The sequence below is a fragment of the Colletotrichum abscissum genome (genome assembly GCF_030869225.1).
Source record: "Colletotrichum abscissum strain IMI 504890 chromosome Unknown Scaffold_53.1, whole genome shotgun sequence".
NCBI lineage: Eukaryota > Fungi > Ascomycota > Sordariomycetes > Glomerellales > Glomerellaceae > Colletotrichum > Colletotrichum abscissum.
In genome coordinates, this window is record NW_026850465.1 from 219,314 (window position 1) to 233,403 (window position 14,090).

Consider the following 14,090-nt stretch of genomic DNA (forward strand, 5'->3'; position numbering starts at 1 on the left):
AAGAAACCCGAAACACCAATCCCAATGCAAGAGACCCATTAATGCTCATCCCTCCATCAAAGTCCCATTTCCTATTCCCTCAATTCTCATTACTATCGTGTTGTACAATTGGAAGGATTATAGTCATAGTCGTCTTTTAGTTGATGAAGATGCGGCGAGTCTCGTGCCTGGGAGCCTTGGGCACCCGGATGGAAAGGATACCATCCTTGAACCCAGCCGAGACGGCGTCTTGCTTGATCTGGCCGGGGAAGTTGAAGACCCGGCTGAACTCGCCGATGCTGCGCTCCGAGACCCAGTACTTTGCGTTGTCGACGGGCTCCTTCTTGGCAGCGGCGGCGTGGTGGTGCGCGACGGCAGAGGCAGACTTGTCGACCTCGGCGACGGTGGTGGCGGGGGTAGGCTGCGCGGTGGAGTTTGTCTCGTCGTCCTCTTCATCCTCGACGGTAGCCTGGTGAGGCGAGCGAGGGCGCTCAGTGCCGGTGGTGCTGGCGGCGTCATTGTTACCGCCGTCGGTGATGGCGCCGCTCATCTCAGTTCCGGAGGACTGCTGGAGGAGGCCCGCGGGCGGGGCGCCGGCGGTGTAAGACCGCTCGACGCGGCCGCGGATGTGGAGGGTGTGCGGGTCGGTGAACTCGATGGAGACGTCGTCCTTGCTCATGCCAGGGAGCTCGCCATGGAGCTCGTAGGCGTCCTCGACCTCGCGGACATCAAACTTGGGCTGGAAGGTCGGGACGTGGTTGCGGTGGGTGCCGCGGGCGCCGCTGGAAGGAGTGCCGTTGCCCTGGCGGGAGTAGTTGTCAAAGTCCTCCAGAAGGCGGAAGAGAGGGGTGAAGGAGGCGTCGGAGTTGTAGAAGTTGCGGGGGAAGAAGGCCATTTTGATGGTGTTGTTGTTATTGGTCGTTGAGAGGGTGTGAAGTGGTTGTATGGTGGATTGGTTAATGAGTAGAAAAACTGTAGCGGTTGCGAGAGCTGATTGTTTTGTTGTGTGTATGAGAGATTTGTAGCTGTGTTTGCTTGTTGTTGTTCTTGATGTTCTGATCTGATGAGAAGAAAGTCGGCGGTAGAGGCGATCAAGACGACCGATTTATACAACTGAAGCAGGCATCATCGTGCCTTCCCCAGCGTTCCGGAAACATCGCTGAAAAATCAAAGAATCCGCTGCAAGGCCCTTCGAGAATGGACTCGCGCATCGGAGAAGGGACGCGCATGCTGCGAAAGCCTATTCTGGAGGGATCTGTAAGCTTCTCTTTGGCGATGGCCTCACGATGGGAGAGGGTTCTGGTAGCTTCGGAGGTGTGGAAGCTGCTGGAACCTTCCAGCGGTTTCCATTGGCCTTCGCCACCGGCACAGCTATACATTACTCAACTCAACCCCATTGAAATTCAGGGTGGAAAATCATTCAAGTCAATTGAGCTCTCTCACTGACAATTCAATCAGTCGATAGTTCCCCATTGATCGATACGATAAACATGTCAACATCCGAGATGTAGAAACCGCATCTTCAGACCTTCGAAGAGCAGCTCGAAACCGTTGTAAGTCGCCGTGGTACATCCACCTGGCCTACTTTTTAGAGTTTCGGCCTCCGACAAGGGTTCGGCAAGACGCAATCCGTCATCTGTCCAATCAAATTTCGACCCCCGACGTCAAACGGATGGTCCGTGCCGGGGCACCTCTCCTCCCCCTCCCCGGCCCCCAGCTCGCCTAGTCACACAGACTTGTCCATGACAGAAAGCCGACAAAAAAAAAAGAGTCCAGACTCTCAATCGCCCATGGCCAGGTCCAGACCCTTAGGTATTCCAAACCAGCCCGCGGGATCCCCATCATCGTGTCGGATCCTGCAAATCGGGGTTTGTAGTGTGATACAGCCCACGGCGACTCCCGTTTTAGTCTGCATGTCCGGTCTGGTTCCCGCGAAACCTGTTGCACAATTATCTACGCCCACTTTCTATGGGACCATGGCACATGGGTAGTGAGAGAGAGTGAGAGAGCGGGGGAGAGAAAAAAAGATTGCAATGCAGCAGGCCGTTTGAGAAGGACGAGCCGATGCCGGTGGCAGCTTACGGCATTGCTGAGTCAAACTCTTACCTCAGGTAATTCGGATACGTCAAACCCGCACGTCGTAGCGTCTCCGACCCTCTGGGATTTGGTATCTCACAACACGGTGGTCCTGGTAGTGTGGTATTGTACCTCATAACGTGGGGAAAACGTTCGCCTCACTCCAGAGACGGAGACCCTCAGTAATCATCCCGTTGCGATCATTACAGTAACCCCGCCGCAGGAACTTGGACGAGATATCGGTCTGGACGGACACCAAGTAAAGAAGTGGCGGAAATTCAAGGCCTGTTACTCCGTGCCGTGGATTCAAATAATTGTGGTGGTGTTCCGTACCCCTGACGATAAAATCTGTCGGTTTGCACACTCAAATGTAACGGTACATCATACACGCTAGCTTCACTTTTCGACGAAAAACATCGAATTGGATCTGACAAAAAAGTCACATTGTGCAGTCGATCCCACAGGTATTCCCTGATCAACTGAACGGGAAGTTCGCGCATCTTGACATCAATTTCAAGTAACCAAAAATCGGCAATTGAATGACATGCGCCTGGTCAGCCATGCGACGAGGAAACCTTGCCAATTAAGGTTTGAGGGCGCAGTTCGAGTCGTGATCCCGACGCTCGTCCGGGTTCATCCCTTCCAGGGTCAAGCCACAATGTGGATGTCGCCACCGTAAACGTGCCACAGCTGATCGACGACATGTCGTGGATTCGCAGTAGAAATGGCATATTGACCAACTCTTTCAAGTCCTGCATTTTGCCTTTAACTCGTCGGACCAAGTGGGAAAGCAAACGCATAGGGCGGGATATGTTAAATGGAGAAAATCTGCTCCTTTGACCAGTCCATCCGTACCAACTGTCTCGGTAGCTGTCACATCGCCCAGGCGCCGCCCCTTTAACTCCAAATTCATAGGCAACATACACCAAACTCTTTCGTAGAATTAGACAGCCAGATTAGATACATTGAGAAGCAGCACATCCAGATAACCAACCATCACAGCGCTCGCCATGGCCTGCATATGCGGCTGTTGTCGTAAAAACATGTCCAACCGATCGTAAACCACAGAGTCCGGATCCAAATCAACTAATGCCTGAGAAATGAAGTCTCGGCTAAGTCGCCAATGATACCAATGACGGTGCCGGTTATTGTTGGTACTGTGGCCTCATGGGCGGATATCCTGCAATCATCGCCATTCCGGGTCGCATAGCCGGCACTGAACCTGGACCAGGACTCTGAACTCTATTGAAGAGCCCAATCAGCCTTCTTCCGACGGACGGTTCCAGCTCGGTGCCGTCTCTCGCGATCTTGACCTCGCGGTTCGAGTTCCATGGATTACGAAGACCCCTGGTGCGGTAAAATGGCAGTCGTGCCGTCGACAGCCATTCGAGTTTGAAGGGCTTCCCCCAAGCCTTGGTGTTACCATCGGCTTCTTGGTTCCCGCTCTTACGGCTGCTCGCATCGCTCTGTTCCATTTCGGTTTCCTCTTCCTCGTCACCACTCTCTCCATCCTCACGCTCTGCTTCCCAGAAGATGGTGCCACGGGCCGAATCATCAATGATCCTGCCCTTGGGCGCGTACTCTGTGGGTTCGGTAGGAATTGCCTTCGGCAAGTCGACATCGTTAGCGGACTGTGCCTTGGGGGCAAACTCGATAGCGGCGTCCGGGTCTTCGTTAATTTGAGATGTCATTCTTGCGTATCCGAAATATTCGCCCGATTTGTTCGCAGAAAACACCAAGTAAACATTGTCGACGGCCTATAGAAATAAGTCAGAGATGCAAGACTAGACCTTCATCATGCTGCTTACATTGAAAGCGGCATTCAGCGTATCCTCATTGTGAGACTGGGTTGCCCAGATCCCCGTCCTGACACTAAGCTCGAGATCCTCCACAGTCAAACTTTTCAGGATGAAGAACTTATCCTTCTGAGATGTTGCTTCTACTGCGGTGACGGGCTTGACATCATTGGACTCTGCCACTGCCACTTCGGGAGTAGCTTCAGTAGCGCTTGGCGGTGCAGCGACATCGTGAGGCGTTTGCGATCCAGAAGAGGCCGCTGGGCCTGTAGGTGCTGTAACACCTGTTGCGCCCTCGACAGTGCTCTTGCGCAAGCGGCTGACCAGGCGAACGGACTGGAATTTAGAATCGTGTAATTTTTGTTGAGCCGTCACGCATGTTTGTTCGTCTTTGAAGTTGGCGAATGCACAGTTGCTCTTCGATATCAAGAATAGGGACTCGAGGCCGTTTGCCTCCTTGCACACGTGGTGGACGAGGTTCATGAGGTCGGTTTGAGGCGGAAGATTTCCAACCCAGATCGCATGTCCTGATAATATTGTCAGCGAGCGAGTTTGACTCTTTGAATTGCAACAAGACTAACCACTTTGACGCGGTTTTCGCGGTGGCCCGCGTACAACCCCGGATCGACCTTCACCCACATCTATAGTTCGGTCAGTGATGTCTCTCCGACACGTTGGCACTGAGCGCGCAATACCACTTGACCTGTGGCTCGAGGGAGCGTTCATACCGCTAGGGTCGATTCCGTTGGGCATCTGAGGCATGACTCTAGGGTCGCTGTGTCCGGTGTTCGTTCCCATGTACTGTGCCGAGACCATGGGATTGTGAAGAGCTTGATTCTGGGAGTAGTGGCCAGCTGGAGGATAGTAGTACCCTTGAGGGATCTGATTATGCTGCGGGTGGTTCATAACCATTTGGCTCGGGTAGTATCCCATGTTTGGGCGAGCTTGCTGCTGAGTCGGAGAGAGCTGGTTGGTGTAGTAGTGCTGCATCTGGTGGTGCTGCGGCATGTAGTATTGCGGGTTTCCCATGGGCATCGCGCCTTGGCCAGGATACTGAGGAGCCATCTGTGGCATCTGCGGCATCATCGAAGGCGAGGATGTGGCCGGGCTGAATCGCTGCTGTTGATGCTGCGGCTGGCCACCGGGCACGTAATGGCCATGCCTCATGCTTGACTGGGGCAGCGCGTTCGCCATGTTGTTCATGTTGAAATTCCCGGGGCGACCGGCTGCGGGCTGCTGAGCCATGTCGAGTTGAGACGAAAAGGCATGTTGCGGAGGGCCGTACTGCTGGTGCTGCAGATGGGGGATGCCTTGAGCTTCCATCCTGGACTTCTCGTCTAGAAGAATGGGCGAAACACTTGCAGCGTTTGCGTTTAAGCCCTGGTGAGAGTCCACAATAGGATACTCGGTGACGTTGGGAGGAGATTGAACATCTCCCATTTGTATGGTGATGGTGCGAGCTGTATCGGAGTCTAAGCCGCCCACAAACTGTCGTAATCGAGTTAGCAAAATGCCCAAACGTCGGCGGCCGGGACCAACGGCGCCAGCAAGCCAGACTGAGGTCCATCTAGTAGTTTATACCTTCGGTAAAGCACTAGTCCAAGCCCCCGGAGCTCTGGGTCGACTGACAGCTCTAACGGAGCAAAACCCAGACGAGAGGAGAGACGGTCAGGATGTGACGGGAAGTATGTATGATTCTAGGCGCCACAACAAGATTGAGCTATTTGCGGTAGATGAGTGAAAGCCCACGTTGTGGCCAATGTGGCTAGTCTGCACAGCCTTTGAAGGAAAGGGGGGGATTTCCCTCTGGAAAGTCACGCTTCCGAGCGCCCAAGGGTATATGTGGCAGTTAACCCTGCTCAGGAAGGAGCGCGTGCGATGTGTGGCTCAATGAAATTCCTAGAAGGCGATCAGCTCGTCTGGGCGTCCAATACTAATGCAGAGAAGAGCCCGAAGCAGGGGGGGCTGCGTAGTCTTTGGTACCAGGGTGATGGAGGGGGAGCTGCCGAAGATGACGGGAAGGACGAAGAAACGAGACGCGAGGGGCTAGGTTAGGGAACTCCAGGCATGTACATCGTGTGGAGAGGTGCCGCTTCAGTATGGTGCGGTTGCCACTAAACGAGGGCTGTCTCTTACCTGAACTTCGGGGCGCCGACGCAGGGGTTGTTGCTGTACTGGTAGATGGATGTTCTACGAGTTACGAGTCCAATGATGTAAGACGAATGCGAGCTCAGGACTTGATGGTAGGATGAATACACGTTAAGGTGACGATGTGATGCCGTGCAGCAGAGGACGTCCAATCCAGTGCGATTCAAGAGAATGAAGAAGTATGGAGAGTCGACGACTGAGAAGCCCCCAGTGGCAAGACGAGACTCGACCGGTTGAAAAAGACCAAGTCAACGTAAGCGAGGGTTTAGACAGAATAGTCCTGGCGTACCAGTTAGAGGTTGCTGTGGTAGCTGCGTGATGAAGGAGACACTAAGAGTGCTTCTTCTCCCAACGCCCAATGATATTTATGGAAGAAGGAAGGAAACGGCTATCATGAGATCCGGGCAGTAAAAAGAGAAAGGCGTGGAATAGCAGCACAAGGAAGGTGACGAGTTACCGACAGGATGGTGGCCAAAACCCAAGGGCCGGGTATCTTGCACAAGCAAGCTAAATGTGGAGGCTCTCGGAATCCTAGTTACTTGTTGAGCAATAAGAAAGCTATGGGCAAGCGGCGACTGAGGCGTAGGGGTTTGAGAGAAAACGTTGGAGAAGTTGTGGGATGCCAGAAACGCACGTACTGAAGTAGAGTAGATGGCGCAGGATAATGCCCACAGTTTCGAGCTCGGGGGAGCTGTCGAGGAGGTGCTGGAGCACTGGAGGTGGGTTCCAAGATTGCGCCGTTGGCCGACTTGAGGAGAGCTCCGAGATGTAGGCGGCAACCACTTCGCCGCTATGCGTCCGTTGTTGTCGTAGTGTATGCGTCGCACCTTTTCTTTTCAAAGATATCACGAAGAAGAGGCCGAGATGGCAGTGCTGATGAGCGAGAGAGGACCGCCCGACTACACTACACCGAGGCAGTTGTGAGAGAGAAGACAGGACGAGTCGAAGGTCGAGTCTGGGTGAGCGACGGGTAAGGCGAGAGGGAAACGACCGGGCCAGACAGTGGGTTAAGTGGCGTTCGAGGAGGGGTGGGTTTAGAGGCGAGAGGCGTGTGAGTGTAAGTGTATGTGTATGTGTGTGCGAAAGAGAGAGTGAGAGAGGTTGAGAGAGAGAGAGAGGCACAGAGACACAGAGGCACAGAGGCACAGAGGCACTATACTAGGTCGTAGGTAGAAGGTCTCGCTCTCAGTCCTGGCCAGTTCAGCCCAGATGGAATGGGGAAGAGAAAGGAGGGATGGGAATTGAGGAGGAGGAGGAGGAAGAGAAAAAAGGCATACACCTCACACCGTAGGGAGGGGTGGCGGTAGAAGAGGCGATGCGGGTAAGGGGAGCATCCATGATGTGGGAACGAACTGATGTGCATGGCCAGGTGCCCGTTCTGGAACCAGTAGCATCAAATTGGATGAAGAAAGATGGGATTTTTTTCTTCGGTTCTTGGCTGCCGCTCTGAGATGTGCAAGGGACACAGATGTGGTCGGGTGGCCCTCCCACTTGGCCGGGCCACGAACTAAACTAGACGAAAGTAGCTTGTCGCCTTGTGTCAACAGGGATGGACTTGTAGATGGAAGTCTTGTTCTCATGATGAATACGACGGTATGGGCACTTAAGCACGAGAGCTACCGAATCACAATCAATCGAGAAATTGCAGAGAGCGAGGAAGAGAGACACAGAGAGGGAGAATGATGTGTAAGAGAGAGAGAGAGAGAGAGAGAGAGAGAAAGCAAAATATCCGCCTATCAAGGCACCTTACTTGATCCATACACTTGTAGCTCAATGGGGATATGAACATAGTAATACAGGTATCGACAGACTGACCAAGTATGAGACAACCCTGGTACAGATGGAGACCTCGAAGACAGAGACAAAAGGGCTAATGGAAACGAGAGAGCGAGGTGCAGAGCAGACGTTGCAGAACAGAGTGACAAGAGTAGAGCAGCGACAAACAACACAAGAGACGAGCAGGGCGGCAGGTGGAGGAATCCGATGGAGAGCGACCCAGTCTTGCATTTCGCCACTCGACCCGCCGAGCCACTTTCCAGACACAGAGTCAGGAAGGGAAGCAATCTGTGTCCGAGTACGTAGCCAAGTAGCAAGTAGCAAGTGAAAGCGCGAGAAGGTACGCAGTAGAATGAGGTAAGGTACTGTGGCCTGTGGTCTGTGGCTAAAGTACCTCCACGCTTCTCCCTCGTGCTAGTAGGTTTTCTTCCTGCTGCCAAGTACTACAACGTGCCGACTTGATCTGCTCAGCTTGCCTGCCTGCCTGCCGACTGTTTACAGTATGTTGAAAATCCAAGGTTACTTTCAAAGGAAAAGTGCAAGGGGATGGGGGAGGAAAGAACAAGAGCCCCAGAAAACAAGAACGAGAGACAGGGACCGCGCTTGCTCGCCCACTCGTTCGATCTCGCTCTGGTCTTGGTGTCTTGTTAGTCCCGTGTCTGGCCCGGACGCCCAGCCACATTGGTCCTGGGCCTCCTTCAGTCACCCAAAGTCGCCTCCCGGTACGTATCGCTTGGGGTACTCGGCGCGGTACATCAAGAGTACAGGGGGCAGGTACAATCGCTCCCGCTACCACTTCGTACGTACGTCGTATCTCCTTGAGCTCCATGTGCTGCTCCCTGCAATTCAAACTTTTTTGTCTTCCTGCTTTGGCGCCTTCTTCTTGACTGACGTTGGCTTTTCCCCATCACTTGATGGATCGCTAGCCTCAAATTCTAAACAAGGCGTGCCAGGCCGGGTGGCGGATACCTGACTGATAGGCATCGCATTCGCAGCTGTGTACTATCAATAGCTGATCAACCCCCTGTTGTCCATAAACGCAGCAAAACATCGGAATCCTCGAGACCCTTTCCCAGATCATTGCCTGCTTTTCATTGCTTTTTCTTCGCTGTTAGGCTTGTGAGTTTGGGCGTTGGGTACTGCTGATGCACAGCTGCGACACGGCATCATGCGTTATTCGTACAGAGTAACAGCACCTAGTCCAAGAGGAAAAAGGAAGCATCGGGCTGCTGTTACTGGAGCTCACAACCACATCTCCCGGTCCAGTCCTCCAACTTCGCCCTACGTAGTACATCTCCAGCTTTGCCCAATTGGGTTTGAGCTTTATTTTGCCGTAACCTCACCCTCGCATCTAACTGACTTGAGTTCGGGTAACAGCAACGTGCTCAACTGGTGATCTGGGGGCGGCTATGCGCTTCCGAGGCCAATAGCAGGTAGGTGTAGGTAATCCTGAGAGTGAGCTATCCAGCATCGGCGGTGGAGTGGCTCGAGAAAACGTGCGCCTAACATGCCTATGGATCCGTACAGCATTTGTGTTGGCGAGACCCATCCCATCTAACCAAGCTACATCGGTATGAGGCTTGGAGGATAGTATTGTGTCTCATTTCTGCCTCACAGCATGGCAATTTGTAATAAGGCCTGTGAGGCCTACTGGCTCAGTGATCGTTTACCCAGAGTCAACGGCTCGCCGAAATTCGCCATCGCGCCTTTGGAAAGTCATGACGTATATGACCATACCAGTCCCAGCAAATTCAGTAACCCTTCCATCTTTGAAATATGTTCGGTGCCGCGCTTGCAGGAATCTGCCCTGAAGCATCGCAGGCCAGTCTCTCCCATCGGTGCCGGAACATCACCCCTTTTCAGCCAAGGCCTTGCTGTAGTGTGTCCAGGCATCAGTCGGCTGTCGAAAACGCAGACGCCTTAAAACTGCCAGCGCGAAACATTGGAGTGGTCGAGGACAAGGGCGTGAAAGAGATCGAGATGTCTGGCAGATTCCTTCATCCGCTGTGGATCGAGGGCTGCATCGAGAAATCCGTACTCCTCCCGTCCAATGCCCCAGGCTGCAGGCTCATCCAGTAACAAAGGGAATCAGACTTGGAAAGCGTCGCGCTAAGACTGTGAGAGGCTCAAATTGCAGCGTGAGTTGGGTTGGCTGTGAGCCGCATGAGGGAGCCATTGTGCGGGGAGACCGGTGGTCTAGACCATTCTCCCCTTACCCAGACAGCCCGTAAGTTGTAACACGCTCATCTGGATGATCTCCAGGCAAGAGAGGCCTGTAGGTCACCGCGGGGCCTCGGCCCATCGGTGGTCTGATCATTCCACAGCCCCCAAGTTGTTTCTCCGGCTCGCCAACGGCAGTAGTAAATTGTAATAAGACAAGCTAGACAAGCTGGCCAAGCGTCCGAATCCACGTGCTTGGGGCAAAGGTGGTACAAACATCGATGAACACTGTCGAATATCACAATCGTTGATGGAAGCCATGCTACGAAAGCTTGATAGATGAAGAGAAGAGAGGAAGCGGAATGCGCGAGGACTGGGCCAACGCTGGAGCTGGAGTATCGAGTGGAAGGCTGGAAGTGGCCATCGAGGACTAGGTAGGCCGAGTATGCCTCAGTTGGAGACGTTGAGTCGTCGGAGTATTGTAGATGAACAAGTGGACTCGACTCATACAGTGCCAGCGACGGACAACGATGGAGGAATTGGGGGACCAGACAACTCCATCGCGCCGGAGAGTGTGCGACGAGTCGGGAGTAACGAGATCATCGAGACGTTGGAGTCTTGGAGTAAAGATTTGCAGCAATATGGGGCACGGCGTTTGTGCCGCTGACCAGTAGGCTGTAGCCGTGATTCAATCGCGAATCGCGATTGTATGTGCAGGTGGTGGTAGGTAGTATGGAGACCGCGCGGTTCACCCCACGTCCAGTCCACTGTCACTTGTCAGCGTGCTTGACGCGGTCGGATGCCATAGTGAGCCGGCGGCAGTCGTATGTCTGAGCGATTTGGCGGTTTGGACGGAAGCCGAAGTGTGGACATCCCAAGTGGAAGGGGGAAGTGGTGGAGAAGTGAGATGAGGAGGAGGCTGGAGTTGCGGACAGGGTCCGCGGCGGAAACGGGAAGCTTTCACAGTGAAGTCTGAGGTGATGGTGACTGATCCGACACCGACCACAATGCGCATCTGTCGCCTCGCCTACAGTGGGAAATCGGTCTGGATAGAACCCCACCCATCCCCGCTATTCTGTCCTACGCTCCAACTTGGAGGGTTCAAGGCCAAGGAAAGAACTGCACGGTGACATTTGACGCAAGTGTGCAAGTCCATCTCCGCTGGTTCTTGTTCCCCTTCCACCTTCCACTCCAAGGGTCCAAGCATCATGACTCCATGAGATGGAGACTTGGAGCATTGGAAAAACTCTGTCTTGAGGAGCTCGGTCTCTTGCCGGAGTGTCGCCGAGTAATGCCAATTTGCGAACTGCGAGTTCACCCTCCGAGACGTAAGGTATCTCTGTCTCTCTCTCTCTTTCTCTCTAGCCTTGCTTGACATGGACTCAGCTTCACAAGTGGTTTTCAGGGTCCAACAACTCGATGTACGATTGGGTATTCTATTGGACCAAATGGGAATAAGGTCGCGTTCACAGATAGGGGGATCCCTTTGAGTTTGGGGGCCATCTGCGCTTGATTGCATTGTCTTGGCTACCTCACCTTACGGATAGGCACTTTCCATAGGTAAGCTGAGTTGGCCAAGTTTGTCCCTACTTTTTTGCCTTGTTCCTCCTTTCCTCCCGGTTCCAACTATCATTTGTCTCGCCTCGCCTGCCTTGCCTCATGTCTCTCCGCTCCTTCCTCCTTGAAGTATTGCTCCAGTCTGCTTGCTGTGACATTGAAGACTACTTACCTCATAGGTAAGGTAGGGAACTTTGGATACGTGCCTTGTACCGTATAGAGCAGGTACCTGCGGATGTACTCGTGAAGGTACTCACCCCCCCCCCCCCCCCCCCCCCCCCCCCCCCCCCAACCCCCCCCACCCCCCCCACCACCCCCCCCACTGCCCCCCACACCCCACCACCACCCCCCCCCCCCCCCCTCCCACCTCACCCCCACCCCCCCCCCCCCCCCCCCCCCCCGCCCCCCCCCCCCCCCCCCCCGGTCTCCTTACCCGAAATCTCTTGCAACCAAAGCCGCCGCGCCAAATTTTGACGGCACCGTCAACATGGGATTCTCCAAACTTTTCGATTTTTTTCAGACCTCCACTTGCATTGCGTCCCCCCTCCCCCCCACTGCCCTTGAAGGTCTCCTCCTCTCCTCTCTAGCAGGCCTGATCCCTTCATTGACGCCGACTGGCAAGCCGAAAGCCTGCAGCGGCTGCATTTTTGCTTCTCCCGCACCCATCTCGAATGCTTGTGGCAAAAAGGCCTGTCTCAAGCTTGTTGGGAAGCTTTCTTACGGTGCTCGCAGCCATTCACCCGTCAAGCAATTGTCCAATCTCATCGTTGCTTTCACTTCGAAATACCTCTCCGGCGCCAACCCCGACAGCCCGAGTCATCGCCCGAACCCTGTGCCTGAGCAGCAGGACCCTTACCCGTCCACCGCAACCATCTGGGTCCAATCAATCGTGGCAACTCTAGTGCAGCTATCCAGACTTGTGACAGCCGGAAGTTCCTCTCCGGGCCAAGTCGCTACTTGTATATTGTACACAACCTGCACTCACATCTGTCACTACTTGGCCGAGATCCAATCATCCACCGGATCATCGCAATATGCTTCGAAAGGGTTTACCAGGAAATCGGGGCCGCCGGAGGTGGAAATGAGCAAAAACAAAGCAGAAAATGTCCACGGCGCACGCCGTCCAAGGATGCGAGCATGCCAAACTGCCGTTTGACGCCAGAGACACCGCGCGGCCGAGTATTGCGGCTTGCCGGTCGGAGTTTCGCCACAACTGACCAAGGCTCCAGCTTGACCGGCGCCGATCCTTTACCCCATCCGCACCGAGATCTGCGTTGCATGTGGCACGCATCCTCCGAGAATCGTCACTGCTACCACATTATGATCCGGGGGTGAGATCATGGCACACATGGCTAGAACCCGTCGAAGCAGTACAATTGAGGGTTCTTTTTGCACCCCGACCCCGGAAACATGCCACCCGAAGTGCCATGCGTGCGGCGTGCCATGGTCAATAACCTACCCGGACATGATACGGCCTTCCACTGATAGCCAGGCACTTCAGGTGTACTTGCGCGAGCCATTGATGCCTTGAGAAGAAAACGCCCACATTGCCGAGCGCATCAGACATTCGAAGGCCTGGCCGGCTCACAGCTTCATTGAAGACCAGCACCAAGGGCGCCAGACGCCCGGTCGCACAGATACACGGTACCTCGCCGTCACGGCACGGCGCCTTGTCTTCAGCCGCTAAGGCTGGTCTGGCAGCTTTCTCCGCGGCTAGTCTGCCGTTACGGGACACAAATGAGTTAGCTAATGCAGTCTACAGTGGCCCGGTGCACATGAAAGGAGAACGGCATTCGACCGAGAGACTACCGGTAATGAAGTCGCTACGTTCCGCAATCATCTTGGCGCCGCATTACCTCATCAACTTGTTGGAGAGGTGCCAGTGGTTGGTTTGAAATCCGTCACTCGAAGACGGTGCAGCGGCATATCCCATGTCGATGACAACACAGAGCAGCCTCAAACGATGATCAGCCAAAGTCGCTGGTGACAAGGCGGCTCAAACTCAGCACTCCCTCTCGCTGATATGGTAAGTGAGGCACTTGGACGCTTGGCCAGTCGCCGCGGCTGCATGGAGAGAAGCAGCTATTCGAGACAACAACATACAGGTGACATCGCCTTGACATATAATTTGACCCTCGGACGCAGGACACGCAATTGCGGTCTTCTACTTCAAAAGTCGCAGCCTCGTTTCTTCGCAACCAGAACCATATTCCGCTTAGTGCAGTCGGGCCGACAGCTTTCAGCGTCAGTGCTTGTTCGGTTCAAAATGCCCGAGCTACAGAGGCTGTCGTCTAAAGCCATTGAGTTCTGCACTTGTCACTGGACTTCGACTTGGATTAACGACTTTGGCAGTTCTGTGCATCGCCATCTGACTTGGTCTCGACCGTGCGCCGCGGTGGCGACGCACAATCTGTCGCTTCAGAGGATTGTGTGCGATGTCGTTCGCCAGGTGGTCCATGTCTACCAGCCTAGCGCCTAGCAAACTTGAGACTCCCCGGCTGCGCAGTAGCAGACTTGATATCGTTGGAGGAGCTATCTCCGAGGCCCTGGACGATGATGCAAGTGTGTGCAACCACATCAACGACCCTTGCTGTTACA

General features: G+C 54.2%; 4 protein-coding genes across 4 annotated transcripts; all 4 read right to left on the minus strand.

Moving 5' to 3' along the window:
• Positions 1 to 136: 136 nt before the first annotated feature.
• Positions 137 to 874, minus strand: CABS01_14374 (hsp20-like protein; the record flags this gene model as incomplete). The annotated part of the gene is made up of 1 exon (XM_060547713.1): positions 137 to 874. The coding sequence occupies one exon, from the start codon at positions 872 to 874 to the stop codon at positions 137 to 139; it is 738 nt and encodes a 245-aa protein (XP_060393420.1).
• Positions 875 to 3,200: 2,326 nt separating this feature from the next.
• On the minus strand, positions 3,201 to 5,291 carry CABS01_14375 (uncharacterized protein; the record flags this gene model as incomplete). Its single annotated transcript, XM_060547714.1, has 3 exons — positions 3,201 to 3,812; positions 3,864 to 4,378; positions 4,580 to 5,291. The coding sequence occupies 3 exons, from the start codon at positions 5,289 to 5,291 to the stop codon at positions 3,201 to 3,203; spliced, it is 1,839 nt and encodes a 612-aa protein (XP_060393421.1).
• Positions 5,292 to 6,557: 1,266 nt separating this feature from the next.
• Positions 6,558 to 6,884, minus strand: CABS01_14376 (uncharacterized protein; the record flags this gene model as incomplete). Its single annotated transcript, XM_060547715.1, has 1 exon — positions 6,558 to 6,884. A coding segment is annotated over one exon (327 nt), but the record flags the coding sequence as incomplete, so codon positions are not given.
• Positions 6,885 to 12,939: 6,055 nt separating this feature from the next.
• CABS01_14377 (uncharacterized protein) lies at positions 12,940 to 13,425 on the minus strand (the record flags this gene model as incomplete). The annotated part of the gene is made up of 2 exons (XM_060547716.1): positions 12,940 to 13,210; positions 13,349 to 13,425. The coding sequence occupies 2 exons, from the start codon at positions 13,423 to 13,425 to the stop codon at positions 12,940 to 12,942; spliced, it is 348 nt and encodes a 115-aa protein (XP_060393423.1).
• Positions 13,426 to 14,090: the final 665 nt, after the last annotated feature.